Here is a 14,615-nt window from a genome sequence, read left to right on the forward strand (position 1 = left end):
ATGGCACACCCAATCACTCTCAGATGCAGAGATGTATAATATCAGAAACATTTGAATTCATGCCCCCCCAAACCACGGCAGAAATTTTAGGGGAAATTGAAATGTTTGCAATACTTAATTTTTGTCAAACTTACAGCCCATTCCTGAAACAACGGCGTGCGGAGTCGGCGGGGAAGAGGCGCAGCGGCGCCTCTTCCTAAGCCGATTCATGCACGCCGGGGGAACAAAAAAAGCCGTTTTGTGTGTGTTTTTTTTTAACGGGGCTAAAAGCCCCATTGAAAACTGCTAAAAAGCAGGACCAGCACCGCCGTTCCCGGCGCCAGCGTACTGCAGTGAACTGGGATAGGAAGCCACTTAACCGGCGGCTCCTCCCCCCGTCCTGTCCCCAGAACGCCCCCCTGCGCTGGTGTGGCCTCTCTATACCACAGCCTGCACCATGGAGAGGCCGTGCTGGCATAGGGGTGAGGCGCGGTCCCACCGCACTTGGCTGCCAGTGGCCTTGCTGCCGACTGGCCTTGCCGCCAGCGTAAGTGCGTGTAATCGCACGATTACACGCACTTACGCTGGTGGCGAGGTCATGCCGCCTCCAAAGAACTTTCGGCCCAATTCTAAGGAATGGGCTATTAAAAACCTATTTTACTAATTTAACAGCATAAGATGCATAATTTCTAATCTAGTTACCATATAGAGTTGTCCTATTTGGCCTATTTATAGAATTTAAAAGAATAAGTATTATAATCCCATGAAGATTTGCAGGGGTAACTCTGCATAGGATTACACTGCTTTAGTTTTCTACTAGAAAAAGTATTAATATACATGTACTTGAGAAAATTTATTATTTGGGCAGTCTCATACAATCTTTATAGAAATAGCGGTATATTTGGATATTTGGCTAACCTTTAACATTGAAAACACATAATGCAATAGTTTGTTATATATATTATAGTATATTGTATGAAGATTAGACCCATCCTTGGAAACATGTTGTGTATGTCTATGGCATATTCAGGAATTATCATTATTTAATGATGCATACATTCTGAATGTGAAAAACTCAACTTAAAAGGCATTTCACTTATTCCAAAAAAGGTTATTTTCTTTGAAAAAGCTAAACAAAACACTGAGGTGGGCGGGGGGGACACCGAATGTTTTTCTTGAATTTTCTGGGCCTGGAGATGAAGCTGAGAAAAGATGTTCAAAGATCTCCTCTGGCAATTTATTGCCCAGTTTCTCCAATTCCCTACTTTCCTTCCATTCTATTATAAATTGATTTGGACAGGATTCTATTTCTTTCATACCTAAGTACTTTGTGTATTCTTAAAGTGAATGATGCAATTTTAGGTGCTATAGAAATAATGAACCCATAGAGTGCATTGTATTTCATTTTCTGCCAGGCAAGCTAGGGAGAACATTAATAAGGCAGTATTTCCCCTTGCTGTTTCAAAAGGGCTTATGTGAATCTGAGATCCCTTATCATTCTCTTAGAGGTCTAATTGCTGGAGAAAAAAATGGATTCTAAGAGTCCTGTTCATAGATTTCAGAATAGATATCTGCAGTTAACAATGCCATTCAAATGCTGAGATCTTTTTGTAGGCAAGAGACACTTGGGAATCCAAATTCAAGAGGGAATGGTTAGGCTCGTTTTTAGTTCTTGAGCAAAATCATGTGGGAATGGAGACATTTTGGAATCCAAATAGAAAAAGTCTGTGGAAAAGAACGTTTTTTTCTGATAGAGCAATATCTTTCCCTATCTACTGATCTTATTTATCTATTTAATTCACTTGTAGCATGATTTTCTTGCTAAGGACAGAATACAAAGTGTAAAAGTACAATTTAATCAGAAAACACAAGAAAAGCAATTTGAAGTGTTAGAGCTGAAGATGTACCTTGAATTTTGTTCAAAGATCACATTCTAGATTGTTAGAGAGATCTCTATTTAAATGCTTTAAATGCTTCTGCTCAGTTCATCATATATTTTATTTCACATGATTTATATTGCACAATTGATATTCTCTTCCATGTATTAAGGTTTTCTGCAGCCTGATTGTAAGCATCTTTACTTGAAAGCAAGGGTATTGATTACAGTGAAATTTACTTCCAAGTAAATGTAATTAGAATTGCAGTGTTGGAGTTGTAGAATTGTTACACAGGATATATGTGCAGCCTAATCTCCTGTATCTTTCTGCTGAGTTCAAACTACACTCCCAAGTAAGTATACATAGCATTGCAGATTTTCCTTGAGACACTTCCATACAAGTATAGGGAAGAGGCCATGGCTCAGCGGTGGAACATCTGCTTTGCATTCAGAAGGTCCCAGGTTCAATCCCTAGTCTCTCCAGTTAAAAGGACCAGGTAGTGGGTGATGTGAAAGATCTCTGCCTCAGACCCTGGAGAGCTGCTCCCAGTGAGAGCAGACAATACTGACCTTGATAGGCCAATTGTCTACGTAGCAGATGGCCCACCGCTGCAAGCTCTGGCTGGCATTGGCATGCTCCGGCATAGGGTTACCAACCTCCATTTTGGGGCTGGAGATCTCCCGCTATTACAACTGATCTCTCAGCGATAGAAATCAGTTCCCCTGGAGAAAATGGCCACTTCTCGCTCAGAGGGAGAAGGGCATCTTCATTATGGGTGTTTCCTTTTCCTCTTATCTCGGGAGGCAGGAACCAAATATTTAAATTTTTCTGACCTCTGAGGGTAAACGCCCCCTTGTGACCAGTTCTATTTCCTGCCTTGAACGGGAGAGCAGCCTTCTAGCAGCCCTCTTCTACAGAAATAATAGAGAAACCTTAACCTTACTTATTAGACCTAAAAATATTCTTATTTTAACAAACCTAAACTTAACCTAATTAATCTACTACTCAATTCTATTTACTGTCTTAATTTTCTGCCTATTCTCCTCAGAAGGGTCTTTTCCCGCCAAAAAAAATAAAATAAAAAAAAATGGCGGATCGGCATCAGGACAGCTATATAGCGCCTGCCAATTTAGACCCTAGCCTGCTAGTGGCCTTACCACTACAATTAGATGAACCCTCGGACAGTCACTCTGGTGACCTGAGGACCAAAACTCAAAAGGGAAAGGCAAAAGCGTCAAGAACGGCGCAGGCAAGTACAAACGGCTTGGCTCGACCGCTAACAAGCGCGCCAAATGCCTGCTGCAAAACGCACGCTGCTCTGCCGCGCCTGAAAGACGCGACTGCCAGATCGCAACAGAAAGCGACCGGGAGAAAACAGTGGCGGTAGCCGCTCCTCCCACACAGCATGAACGGGGGAAATGAAGGAGGCTGGCGGCTCGCCTTTTTGCCTCGCCCGCCGTGCTCCGTCCTTAGGCGGCTCGCCTATTGTTATTCAAGGACGGGAAGCAGCGGGAAGCAGCCAGGAGAACACAGCGGCTATAGCCACTTCTCCCACACTGCACAAACGGGGAAAATGAAGGAGGCTGGCGGCTCGCCTTTTTGCCTCGCAATGCTCCGTCCTCAGGCGGCTCGCCTATTATTATTCAAGGGCGGGAAGCATCAACGGAGACATCGACTGCCGGTAAGGTGACTTCGCCCCCCCCCTCATAGATGCAGCCTGTTTTACTCCTGTAAGAGCAGAGCTCTCCGCCCTGATTAAAAACGCCTTCTCAGATGGCTTAAGGACAGTACAACCTCCTTATCCTGCCCCATCCATACAGGGATCGTAGGGATCACACCCTCCAGCACCACAAACAGTAATCTGATTGCTAAAAGGGCAGAATATCAGCCAAAGCAGGGGAACGGCTGTGGCTCAGTGGCAGAGCGTCGGATTGGCATGCAGAGGGCCAATTCTGGTAGTAGGTGATGTGGAAGACCTCTGCCTGAGATCCTGGTGAGCCAATCACCAGTCCAAGTAGTACCAAGAGAGTACGTGCTGGCCAGCCTAAGCAGCGCTGAAAGCTAATTCACGGTCACAAAATTGCCAATTGGTACCCAGACTGTCTATAGTATTTAACGCAGAAGATTTCCTTCTGCATTGGCATAAAAACCTAGCTACTCTTGATCTCTCAGAGGACTCAGAGTGGGAGAAAAGACTCCAGATAGGTTTGTGCCAGCGCTTGATTATTTCTAACTCTGTTGAAAGCAGAGCGGGAGAAACCAATGGCACCCATACAATGCTCCACAGCCTCTAGGAAGCCTTTATATTTGGTTTATCGGTGCTTCTAAAATTCTAAAAGTGCTTTCAGTAGAATCACCTGTCACTGCCTTCACTCCTTCAACCTTGTTACATGGCCTTGCCATGATTAGGGACCCTACAGATAGGAAGGCAGAGTTAGCAGGCATAAATGCTCAGAGGCCTTGGCACTCACTATCAAGCGCTTCTATCACTTCTGCCCTAGTATACAGAGCGGCAATAATTTGGACTAGGAAGTTATATCAACTTTTTCCACAGGAAGAAAGAAACGCCTTTACAGGAGTACCCATGTTTTTTGAGAGTGGTATTCTTTCTAACTGATTCGAACTTCGATACCATGCCATATGCAGCTAGGACACTAGCCACAGCATCAGATGCCAGAAGGGCATCCATGTTTTTTTTTTTTTTGAGAGTGGTATCCTTCCAGCTGATTCTACCTTAGATACCATGTCATCCATGTTTTCGAGAGTGGTATTCTTTCTAGCTGATTCCTCCTTAGATAACATGTCATATGCAGCTAGAACACTAGCCACAGCCTCAGCTGCCAGAAAGGCTCTCTGGGTACGCCCCTGGCAAGCGGAGTATATAGATCAAAATTGGTTATTATGGGCTTCCTGTATCAGGGAAAGACCTTGCTTGGAGACAATTTGGTCCCCATATCAGTGGAGACCAAAGACAAGTTTCTACGCAAGGAATCCAAGGGATCACTCCCTCTATGTCCTTTCGTGCATACCACATACTTCAAAAATACAGACCTGATCAACCTAGAAACCACCGGAACCAGAATCGCAGCTCCTTTAGTAAAGGAAGACAATTCAATAAATCTCCAAAATCCTCCACCTTCCAGGGCAATAAAGGGGATAAACCCGACCGCCCAACCAAACAGTGACGCCAGCCACCAGTCAGTGGAAGGCAGGCTCAGCCTATTACACCGTCAGTGGTCACCTCCCAACCAGGCCTCTGGGTCACAAACATTATCTCACAAGGCTATCAGATAGAGTTTTTCTTACACTCCTTCACATCGACTAGTAATATCTCCAACATTCCCCCCCCCAAAAAAAAATCCATAGAACTTCAGAGGCCTCTTAGACATCAAGGCGATGGAGCCAGTCTCACCATTAGAGCATACATTGGGAGTCTATTCAGTATTCTTTACTGTTCCCAACAAAGGCGGCGGATGGAAAGCCATCCTAGACCTCAAGTTTCTGAACAGATTATCCCATTAAAGCGCTTCAGGATGGAGACACTAAAGTCAGTCACACAGGTCCTCAGGGAAAAGCATTTTCTTACATTCTAATACACCCGGCACATTGTTGTTTCCTTCGGTTTCCGTACAAGGGACACCTCTTCCAATTCAGGGCCTTACGATTCGGGTTATCATCGCCCCTCCTCGAGTGTTCACCAAAGTTCTGGACACACCAGTCACATCTCTGCACGAGGAGGGCGTGAGAATGCACCCTTCTCAGACGACATTCTGATTTGCGCAAGCTCAAACTAGCAGAGCATAGATCATTCAGAGAGAGTTCTGAAGAGGTTAACAGAACACGGGTCAGAAAGACCCACTTAGTTCCATCCCAACGATTGAGAGAGATGGGGGATGGACATAGACACACTGACAAACTCCTTATACCTTCCAGTGGACAAAAATCCACAACATTTCATCTCTAGCAAAGAAAGCGATTAATTCCCGGTCGCCTTCTCTAATGTCCCTGACCAAACTGAAGGGTCACATGTCTGCATGCATTCCCGCAGTTCAAGGGGCACGCTTACGAGCAAGACCTCTTCAATGGTTCTTAAGGCCGTACCAAAGAGACATACCAAGGAAGAAGTGACAGAAATCTCATCCTGACCGATGAAGTCAGATCAAGACTAGTATGATGGTTTCAGTCTCAGAATTTGACGAAAGGAAGTTGGTATCTCCGTCCAACACCAATTCAAATCTTCACGGACGCGTGTCTATCAGGTTGGGAAGCCACACTCAAGGGACAATGGCTCAAGCAACATGGACTATCAAGAACAGAATCTTCACATCAGTGCCCTAGAAATCAGGACGATCCTCAGAAGCGACTACATTTTTCCTTGGGCCGAGTCCAACCTCTCATCAAAATCAGCAGAACATATTCAGGGCACAGTCAACATACAAGCAGACTGGCTCAGCAGACAGGACATCAGCGAGGCAGAATGGTCTCTACATCCAGAGGTCTTTCAACTTATTACTCAGAGATTCGGCACGCCACAGATTCATCTGTTTGCATCCAGCATCATCCACCAGCTGCCAAGGTACTATTCCATGTACCATCAACAGGGGGCGGAACAAATGGACCTCTTAATGTCACCAGGGCCACACGACCTACTGTACGGGTTCCCCCCTCCCTCCAAGGGTATTGAGAAAGGTACGACTTCAAAAAGCATCAGTCAGATTCATAGCTCCATATTGGCTGCGACGACCGTGGTTCCCATCTATAATTCAGATGTCCATACAGAACCATTGGAGACTTCCAGACAGACAAGATCTCCCTCTACAAGACCCAATTGCCATCCCAATCCAGGGTGGTACAAACTGACCACATGGGCACTGAAAGGAGATGACTTATAGCCCTAGGTTATAGCCCGGTGGCCGTCACTACCATATTGACAACAAGGAAGCCATCAGGAGGGACAGAGCTTAGGGCTAGCTACCTGCACTCTACAAAGGCAACTGGCATCTATAGCTACCATAGTACCCAAGGTATCTGGATACCGCTTAACCAAACACCATCACATAAAAGCCTTTTTAAGGGGCGTCAGTTATTTAGCTCCTCCTGTTAGACACAGGTTCACAACTAGAGCCTGCACACAGCTTTGACAGCACTCACACAACTACCATTCGAACCAATCACTGAGATAGGACAAAATGTAGCTGCAAGTTTCACAGGGAGCAGGACATAGTGCTTACATCTTCTGCACTAACCCCAAGAATCCTAAGGAGAAGGCCTGGCACTAGCTAGACCTAAGAAGGGCACTACCTGTTTACATTTATCTTACTAAAATTATTAGGAACTCTGACTCCTTATTCGTTCATATCTCACCACCTGACAAGGGCAAGCATATGTCCAAGGCATCCATTAGTAGGACCATCACCTTATACATAACACAGGCTTATAGAATAAGTAACCTACCTGCTCCTGCGGGCGTTACTGCCCACTTGGGAAGAAGTGCGGCTACTTCAGCAGCCTTCGACTGCCGTGCTTTATGGAAGAGATATGTAAGGCTGCAACTTGGTCCTCGGTGTCCACATTTGTGAGACACTACAAATTAGATCTATACTTGTCAGCAGATGCCTCCTTAGGCAGACGAGTACTGCAAAGTATACTTCAGGACGTCTAACCTTCCCAAGGGCGGGGGACAGCTCTTGTATGTCCCATAATGAAGATGCCCTTCTCCCTCTGAGCGAGAAAGAGCCTTGGCTACTTACCGTGAAGGCTTCTTCTGCTCAGAGGGACGAAGGGCATCTTGCCCGCCCAGACGTCAGTAAAATATAAATAAAACAAATAAAATAAAATTACAGGTAATCATGGTTACATCTAACTTCCAGTTGACATTCAATTCAAGTTAAACGCTGTTTGTTGGTTCATGACTTATAGTTATCCTAAAGGTTCATCGTTAATATTTATTAGGAACTTATTTCTTGTATAGAATTATAACTAACATGTTTCTTCAGTCTATCTTAAATATATAAGGCTCGGAAAGTCTTTAACTGATCACAAGGGGGCTTTTACCCTCAGAGGTCAGAAAAATTTAAATATTTGGTTCCTGCCTCCCGAGATAAGAGGAAAAGGAAACACCCATAATGAAGATGCCCTTCGTCCCTCTGAGCAGAAGAAGCCTTCACGGTAAGTAGCCAAGGCTCTTTTGGCAATTGGACTTTATGGCATTGAAGTCCCTCCCCTCTCCAAAGCAAGCCCTTCTCAGACTCCACCCCCCAAATTGCCAGGCACTTCCCAACCTCGAGCTGGCAACCCTACTCTGGCAGCACAGTCGGACGCAAAAAAGGCAGGGCTGAAAGAGGCAGACTAATGATGGAAGGAGGGTGAGGAGAGGGCAGACGAGCACAGTGTTTAAAAGGAGAGTGGGAGGAAGAGGAAGGAGGCTTGAAAAGGAGAGGTGAGATAGCAACCAGGGAAACGGCATTGGGAGAGGGAGAGAGACAAGAGGCAGCTGGAGCAGCTAAAGAAACCCATGCAGGAGCAGGGCAGGAGTGTCTGGAGGCTTCAGAAGCGGCTGCCAAGGGAAAGCCTGAGAGGGCTGTGGCCAGCTCCAAGGCAAGAGGCGACACACAGCTGTGGAAAGCAGCAGATGAGGCTATCTGGGAGGCCTGGGATAAGGCGGTAAGAGATCTCTGGCAATAAAGCTGAGAAGAGCAAGGCCAGCTCCCAGAGGGTCTTATAGCCAAGGGAGGATTACAGTAAGGCAAGGGATGTGGCCACAGAGTTCATTTAGTCTTTATAGCACTAGGGTGCTGACTGAAAATAAAGCAAAGCGCTGTAGACTGTGGCCAATGAGGAACCTGGGAGTGAGACCCCTGCTGGCTAGTCCATAGGGGTACCGCCGGTCTGAGGCCAGTTGAACCATAACAGTATGATTCAGTATAATGCAGCTTCATGTGTCCATGTGAATGCAAGTCTGCAGTCCTATGCATATATATTTGGGAGCAAGTCCAATTGTACTCAGTTGGACTTGTTTCTAAGTAAACGCGAACAGAATTGGCCTGCTCATCATGTTTATGTTGAAATGCTTAGACGCTGTCATCTGTCGCAGAGGCTAAATACTTGCTTAAAAATCTTTATCATATCTACCTTCCCATCCTTTGTATCAGGATCTATGATTCATAAGGCGGGAATCCTATACATGGTTAGTTAAAAATAAGCCCCGTTGAATTTACTAAAAACATTTAGTAGAGAGACCTGTGAATTTAAGAGACCTTTTCACTCTTTGTAAGAATTGTATAAGCAGAAGAGGTTTTTGTTTTTGCTGTGGAAAAAGGTTGATGTTGCCAGTAGCTCATCTCTAGTCTGTATTGTGTCCGTGGGGTGGGAGAAGATGCTTTTCCAAGCAATTTCTCCTTCTCCGTATGCTTACTTGTGCTTAAGCTGTCCTGTCTCTGGCTGAGAAGGCTGAGTCCCATTAGGCCTGGGCTCCCCAATTTTTTTTAGCCTTTCAGTAGGGTTTCCAACCTCCAGGTACTAATACAAGAAAGGTCTCATGCTGTTAGAAGCTAAGCAACAAAAGAAACCAGCACGGTGGCCAATAATGACTAATAAATATAATGAATGTCTATAGAATAGGACTAGGTACATACAATACTTATACAATATAAATGTGTCCAACACAAACCAAAGATACTACAACATGCATTCATGTACAGTCCAATATTAGAAACATTAATTTCGGTTATAGCACATATTTTACCTTTTATAAAGATAAGATTATAGTACTGTTGCATGCTTTGTTTTAGTTCTGGGCATTGAGTGCCTATTGGCATTGTGGAACAGTCAGTTCCATAGGAGAACGCATATACCGTAAGGGCCCTTGTCAATTTCATCTTGCATCCAGCAACTGATGAAGGAGGCTCGAAAAGGATTTAGAAGTCGGCCTGTCCTTTTCGCATTCTACTCTGCATATGAACTTTGTGTTCTGCTCTGCACATCGAATTGTCTTTTGGCACATAGTGCTATACTGTTCTTGATATTTTGGACTGTGCAGCATCATTAATTGCATTTTGTACCTTTGGGCATAATTATACTTGAAGAATAAGATTGTTTCTAATATTGGACTATACCTGAATGCATGTTGTAATATCTTTGGTTTGTGTTGGTCACATTTATATTGTATAAGTATTGTATGTACCTAGTCCTATTCTATAGACATTCATTATATTTGTTCATTAGTCATTATTGGCAGCCGTGCTGGTTTCTTTTGTTGTTTAACCTCCAGGTACTATCTGGAGATCTCCTGTTATTACAAGAGGCGAAGAGGGACCTGGAAAGCCTGCCTGTTGGCATCTTTGGAATTCTGACACAGGGTGCTGGGCACAACCACAAAACGGCTTCCACGGGAGGCTGAGTGAACCACAAAATGTCAGCAAGTGAAGTTATGTATTACTCTAATAGTGACACCCATGTGAACCAAGTTGGGCACCCCTGCCTTAGTCTATGAATTACACATGGTGTATGATTGTGAGTCTTTCGGTTTTCCCTTCCTTCCCTACATTGGGAGGATCAGAGTGAAGGGATCTTCCAACATCAGTCAATGGAAAGAAAGAAAAACAATTAACAGACTGTTAATAAAAATAAAACTCTGCATTTTCTTTGTGTGTGTTAGAACTGTTACACTGTGATCTCTGATTATATTTTTGCATTTGGCATGCTTGCCTATAGCTTGTTCTTAAAAGAACAAATATGGAGCTTTTGACAAAATGCGTTATTTCCCTTTACACCAGTTCTAAAGCAATGACAGGAGGGAATGTTATGTTATTGTTTATTAAGTGGCCTTTTACAGCTGCTCTAATAAGCAAGTAGTCCTATTCAGGCACAGCTGACAAAATCCTCACATTTTCTGAGCATTACGCTTCTAAGCAGACACTGGGACTTTCAAATGCTTAACTTTTGTTGGAGCATGCATGTCCAAAGCTTCACTAAACCTATAATATATTAGTGAGTTTCTCTCAAAGTTCCTCTGATTTGTTACAGGAGCAAGGATTAACTAATGCTTAGTATCTAGCATTAAAGCCCTACATGGCTGGCGACAGGGGTATCTGAAGGACTGTCTTCCATACATTCCCGCCTGGGAATTAAGATCACAGGGAGAGGCCCTTCTGACTGTCCCACCAATCAAAGAAATTCGTCTGGTGGGTATGTGAGAGAGGGCCTTTTAAGTGGCAGCCCCACAATTATGGAACAACCTCCTCAGGAGGGTGTGCCTGACCTTCTCACTTTTGGTCTCCAGGAAATAGTTGAAGACAGTTCTATTTAGGACTGTATTTGACTTAATTGGTTTTTGTTTATTGGCAGTCCTAAGTGGAGATTTTAAATTGTGGTCTGTTATATGTTTTATAATAGTTGTTTTATTTACCTTGTAAGCTACCTTGAGTTCTGCAAGGTAGAAAGGTGACTAGCAATTGTTTAAATAAATAAATAAAATCTATATAAACATCAGCTCCTTCAAATTTCATATTAGCTGAATTTTTAATATAATGGGAATGGGACTGATAGCTTACTTTAAGGAACAGTGTCTTATTTAAAAAAACAACTGATTTAAGCAATAATATGCCATGAGTGCAAATAGAAACTCCTTATGACTTAAGGAAGCAAAATATAAGTGGATGCTTTGTAAGCATTACTGAACATTCAAAAATATCTCATGGTGCTGAATTCTGGAGACAGCTACCAATTCAGAATATAAATTGGGTAACATGTTTAAAATTACCTGAACATAATGGCAAAGGCTAAGTTGAAACTATTCTCTTTGACTCACTAACTTTATATGTGATTTGTTTAAATATATTAGTGTGTTTGTGGGGAATTGTAATTCAACCTTATTTTCATCCATTTACAGTTCCCCTATTTGCATTCTTCTGGGGGGCCGTTATCACCTCATAATTGTTCAGGGAGAGGTCTGAAAATGTTGGCTTGGCCGTCATTACACACAATACATGAACTCTAGGTTGGATCCAAAGTTGTGCTTATGCTTCTGAATGCAGAAGAGCTTTCATGTGTTGCTCTATCATGTTGCAGAGGAAAAGTCAAACCAAATCCAAAGATATGCTTGCACCATCCATTTAGCACATTTTTTTTATGCTTCCTCCAAAGAGCACAATGTGGTGTACATGGTTCTTCCTTTCTCACTTCATCTTCTCAACAATTCTGTGAGGCTGAGAGAGGGTTGATTCATACAAGTTCTTCCAGAAGCCTTCATGACAACCTGCAGGTCAGAACTCAGGGCTCCCAGATACTAGCTCCAGCCACTACACCACATCAGTGCTCTTCAATAAGCTTGATAACTACTATAGACCTATTTGAGTCTGATGTGACTTTTCTTACCAGCATGTACATAAGCATTTGCAGAAGAGTGTGGTAGCTGTCTTCAGTCTGCTTGTGGTCCTCTGGATTTAACTCAGTAGCTTTCTGTTCTAGACTATAATTGTGACAGCATGGATTGTGTGCACGTGTGTGAAATATTTTTGAATTGCAAGTTTATGTTTTATAAAAGAATAAAATGTTTTCTTTTATGTTAATGGTACTTTTATGTCAAATTTAGTTTTTTTTTTCTGTTGAATTTTCTTTGCTTGCACCTAAACTTTATGTTGATTTGCTTCAATTTTTTTTTCATTTCCCATGCTGTTCAGTTTTTGGATGCCAGGAGAACAAAGGTTTGTTCACTCTTTGCAGTACATTTATTTGCAAAATGCACTCTTGCTTAATATATGAGCTTTTGTTTGCTTGTTATTGATGCCTCAATCCCGCTTACTAAACACTCATAGTTTTCATTATCAGTACCATTTAACAATTCCCTTTATTTCCATTCAGAGTACTTAGAACAAATAACCTTCACAGTTTGATGGAACAGAGAAGCAGGCATCTAGTCTGAGAGAATCAACAACAGGGCACATGAGATGCTGTATTGCTAGTGAAAGTGCCACTGTTTAAAAAATATTTTAAATGTAATTCTTTTTACTTCCTTGTCTTAGAATGTGTTTGTTCCCAGTTAATACTACTTGTAATTTGCATTGTGTGTCTTTGCGTGTGCATTCATCTCTTCATGATTTCCAGAAGTAACTGAGAAGCTTCATTACAAATAATGTCACTTGCACATTTAGATTTTCACCACTGATTATATTAATTATCATGGAATTGTATTTTTGCAGTACAGCAGAATAAAATTTCATTCACATTTTCCTTTTGCATTGCAGCATCTTCAGCTAACTATTCAGGCACTCCAAGACGAGCTTCGAACCCAGAGAGACCTTAATCATCTCCTTCAACAAGAAAGTGGAAATCGAGGTGCTGAACATTTTACCATTGAGCTTACAGAGGAGAATTTTCGACGGCTTCAGGCTGAACATGACAGGCAGGCAAAAGAGTTATTTCTTTTGAGAAAAACTCTGGAAGAAATGGAGCTGAGAATTGAAACACAGAAACAGACACTAAATGCCAGAGATGAATCCATCAAAAAGCTGTTAGAAATGTTGCAGAGTAAAGGTTTGCCATCCAAAGGAATGGACGATGACAATGAAAGAACTCGAAGGATGGCAGAGGCTGAATCTCAGGTTAATCATTTAGAAGTGATTTTAGACCAGAAAGAGAAGGAAAACATACATCTTAGAGAGGTAAGAAAAGCACATTCATTTAAAAGTGACTCGTTTAAAAGGACATTGCTAAGGTTTTTATCACAATATGAAAGTGAAGTGGGAACATTTTCCTTACCCTTTTGTCAGGCTGTCCCAATTTAACAATTCCCTTGTTAAGGTACACGAGAAAAGTGGAACGTGTTTACATATAGGTTACTCTTTGGCAGTGTCTTTGAACATCTCACTTGCATTTCCGCGGAGGTTAAGTTACATCCTTATATTTGTGGTGATTAATAAAAAACTAATGCTCCTACCTCTTAAAAAAGTATCTTAGTACATAGTAATTTTTGTAGCTGTATTCAGGAATGATTTATTGTCACTGTGTTGCAATAGTTGGTCAGATGCTATCAATTTCCCACATTTATCAGTACCTACCTGACAGAGCACAAATGAAGCACTTTTTTGAAACTTACAAGTGGAGGATCCATAAGGGCTTTCTGAGGGCATCTCATTTCCCCCTGTATCTCCCCACCCACTATTTCCTCTTTCCGTCCTCGTGGCAGCCCCATATCTTCTTCTCTTTCCATTCTTTCTTCTCCAGCCAACCTAGCTTTTATCTGCCCCCCATCTTCAGCTATATTTATTATTTATTTACTTTGTTTATACAATAGCTTTCTCCCAAATAGAAGCTCAAAGCAGCTTACATGGTTCTCCTATGGTCTATTTTATCCTCACAACAACACTGCAAGGTAAGTTAGGCTCAGTGTGTGACTGGCCTAAGGTCACTCAGCAAATGGCAGAGTGGGGATTTCCACCTGAGACTCCCTAATCTAGAACTGTAATCACTACACCACACTGGCTGTCATACGGTGTTTGTTGTTGAATAGTAACCAACACCTGAGCTTGGCAGTGGTTGCTGGTGAGCCTGGCCCCATGAGTCTTCCCTCAAAGGCCAAAACAGGCTTGGGAAGAGTCCTGGACCCTCCTGCCTTTTACTGTCAGAAACCATGACTTGAATGTTGGCAATGTTGTTGTTGTTGCCTAGTAACCACCACAATAGTCATTGCAGAGCACATTCATTTCTTAAAGGTACAGCCACTGCTATTATTTTTTTGAGCGGGGGGGGGTTTAACACTTC

At 42.8% G+C, this 14,615-nt stretch overlaps 1 protein-coding gene across 11 annotated transcripts in view; it reads left to right on the plus strand.

The window, feature by feature from the left end:
* Nucleotides 1–14,615, plus strand: part of ERC2 (ELKS/RAB6-interacting/CAST family member 2) — a 677,274-nt gene that overhangs the window by 88,010 nt on the left and 574,649 nt on the right. For 7 of the 11 annotated variants that reach the window (XM_056860395.1, XM_056860344.1, XM_056860410.1 and 4 more), the window contains exons 2-3: nt 12,536–12,559; nt 13,100–13,516. In XM_056860395.1, coding sequence (XP_056716373.1) covers nt 12,536–12,559; nt 13,100–13,516 — 441 coding nt within the window. The remainder of the gene's footprint in view (nt 1–12,535; nt 12,560–13,099; nt 13,517–14,615) is intronic. The other 4 variants (XM_056860352.1, XM_056860378.1, XM_056860418.1 and 1 more) reach the window with 1 other exon arrangement.

This window comes from Euleptes europaea, chromosome 1 (assembly GCF_029931775.1).
Source record: "Euleptes europaea isolate rEulEur1 chromosome 1, rEulEur1.hap1, whole genome shotgun sequence".
NCBI lineage: Eukaryota > Metazoa > Chordata > Lepidosauria > Squamata > Sphaerodactylidae > Euleptes > Euleptes europaea.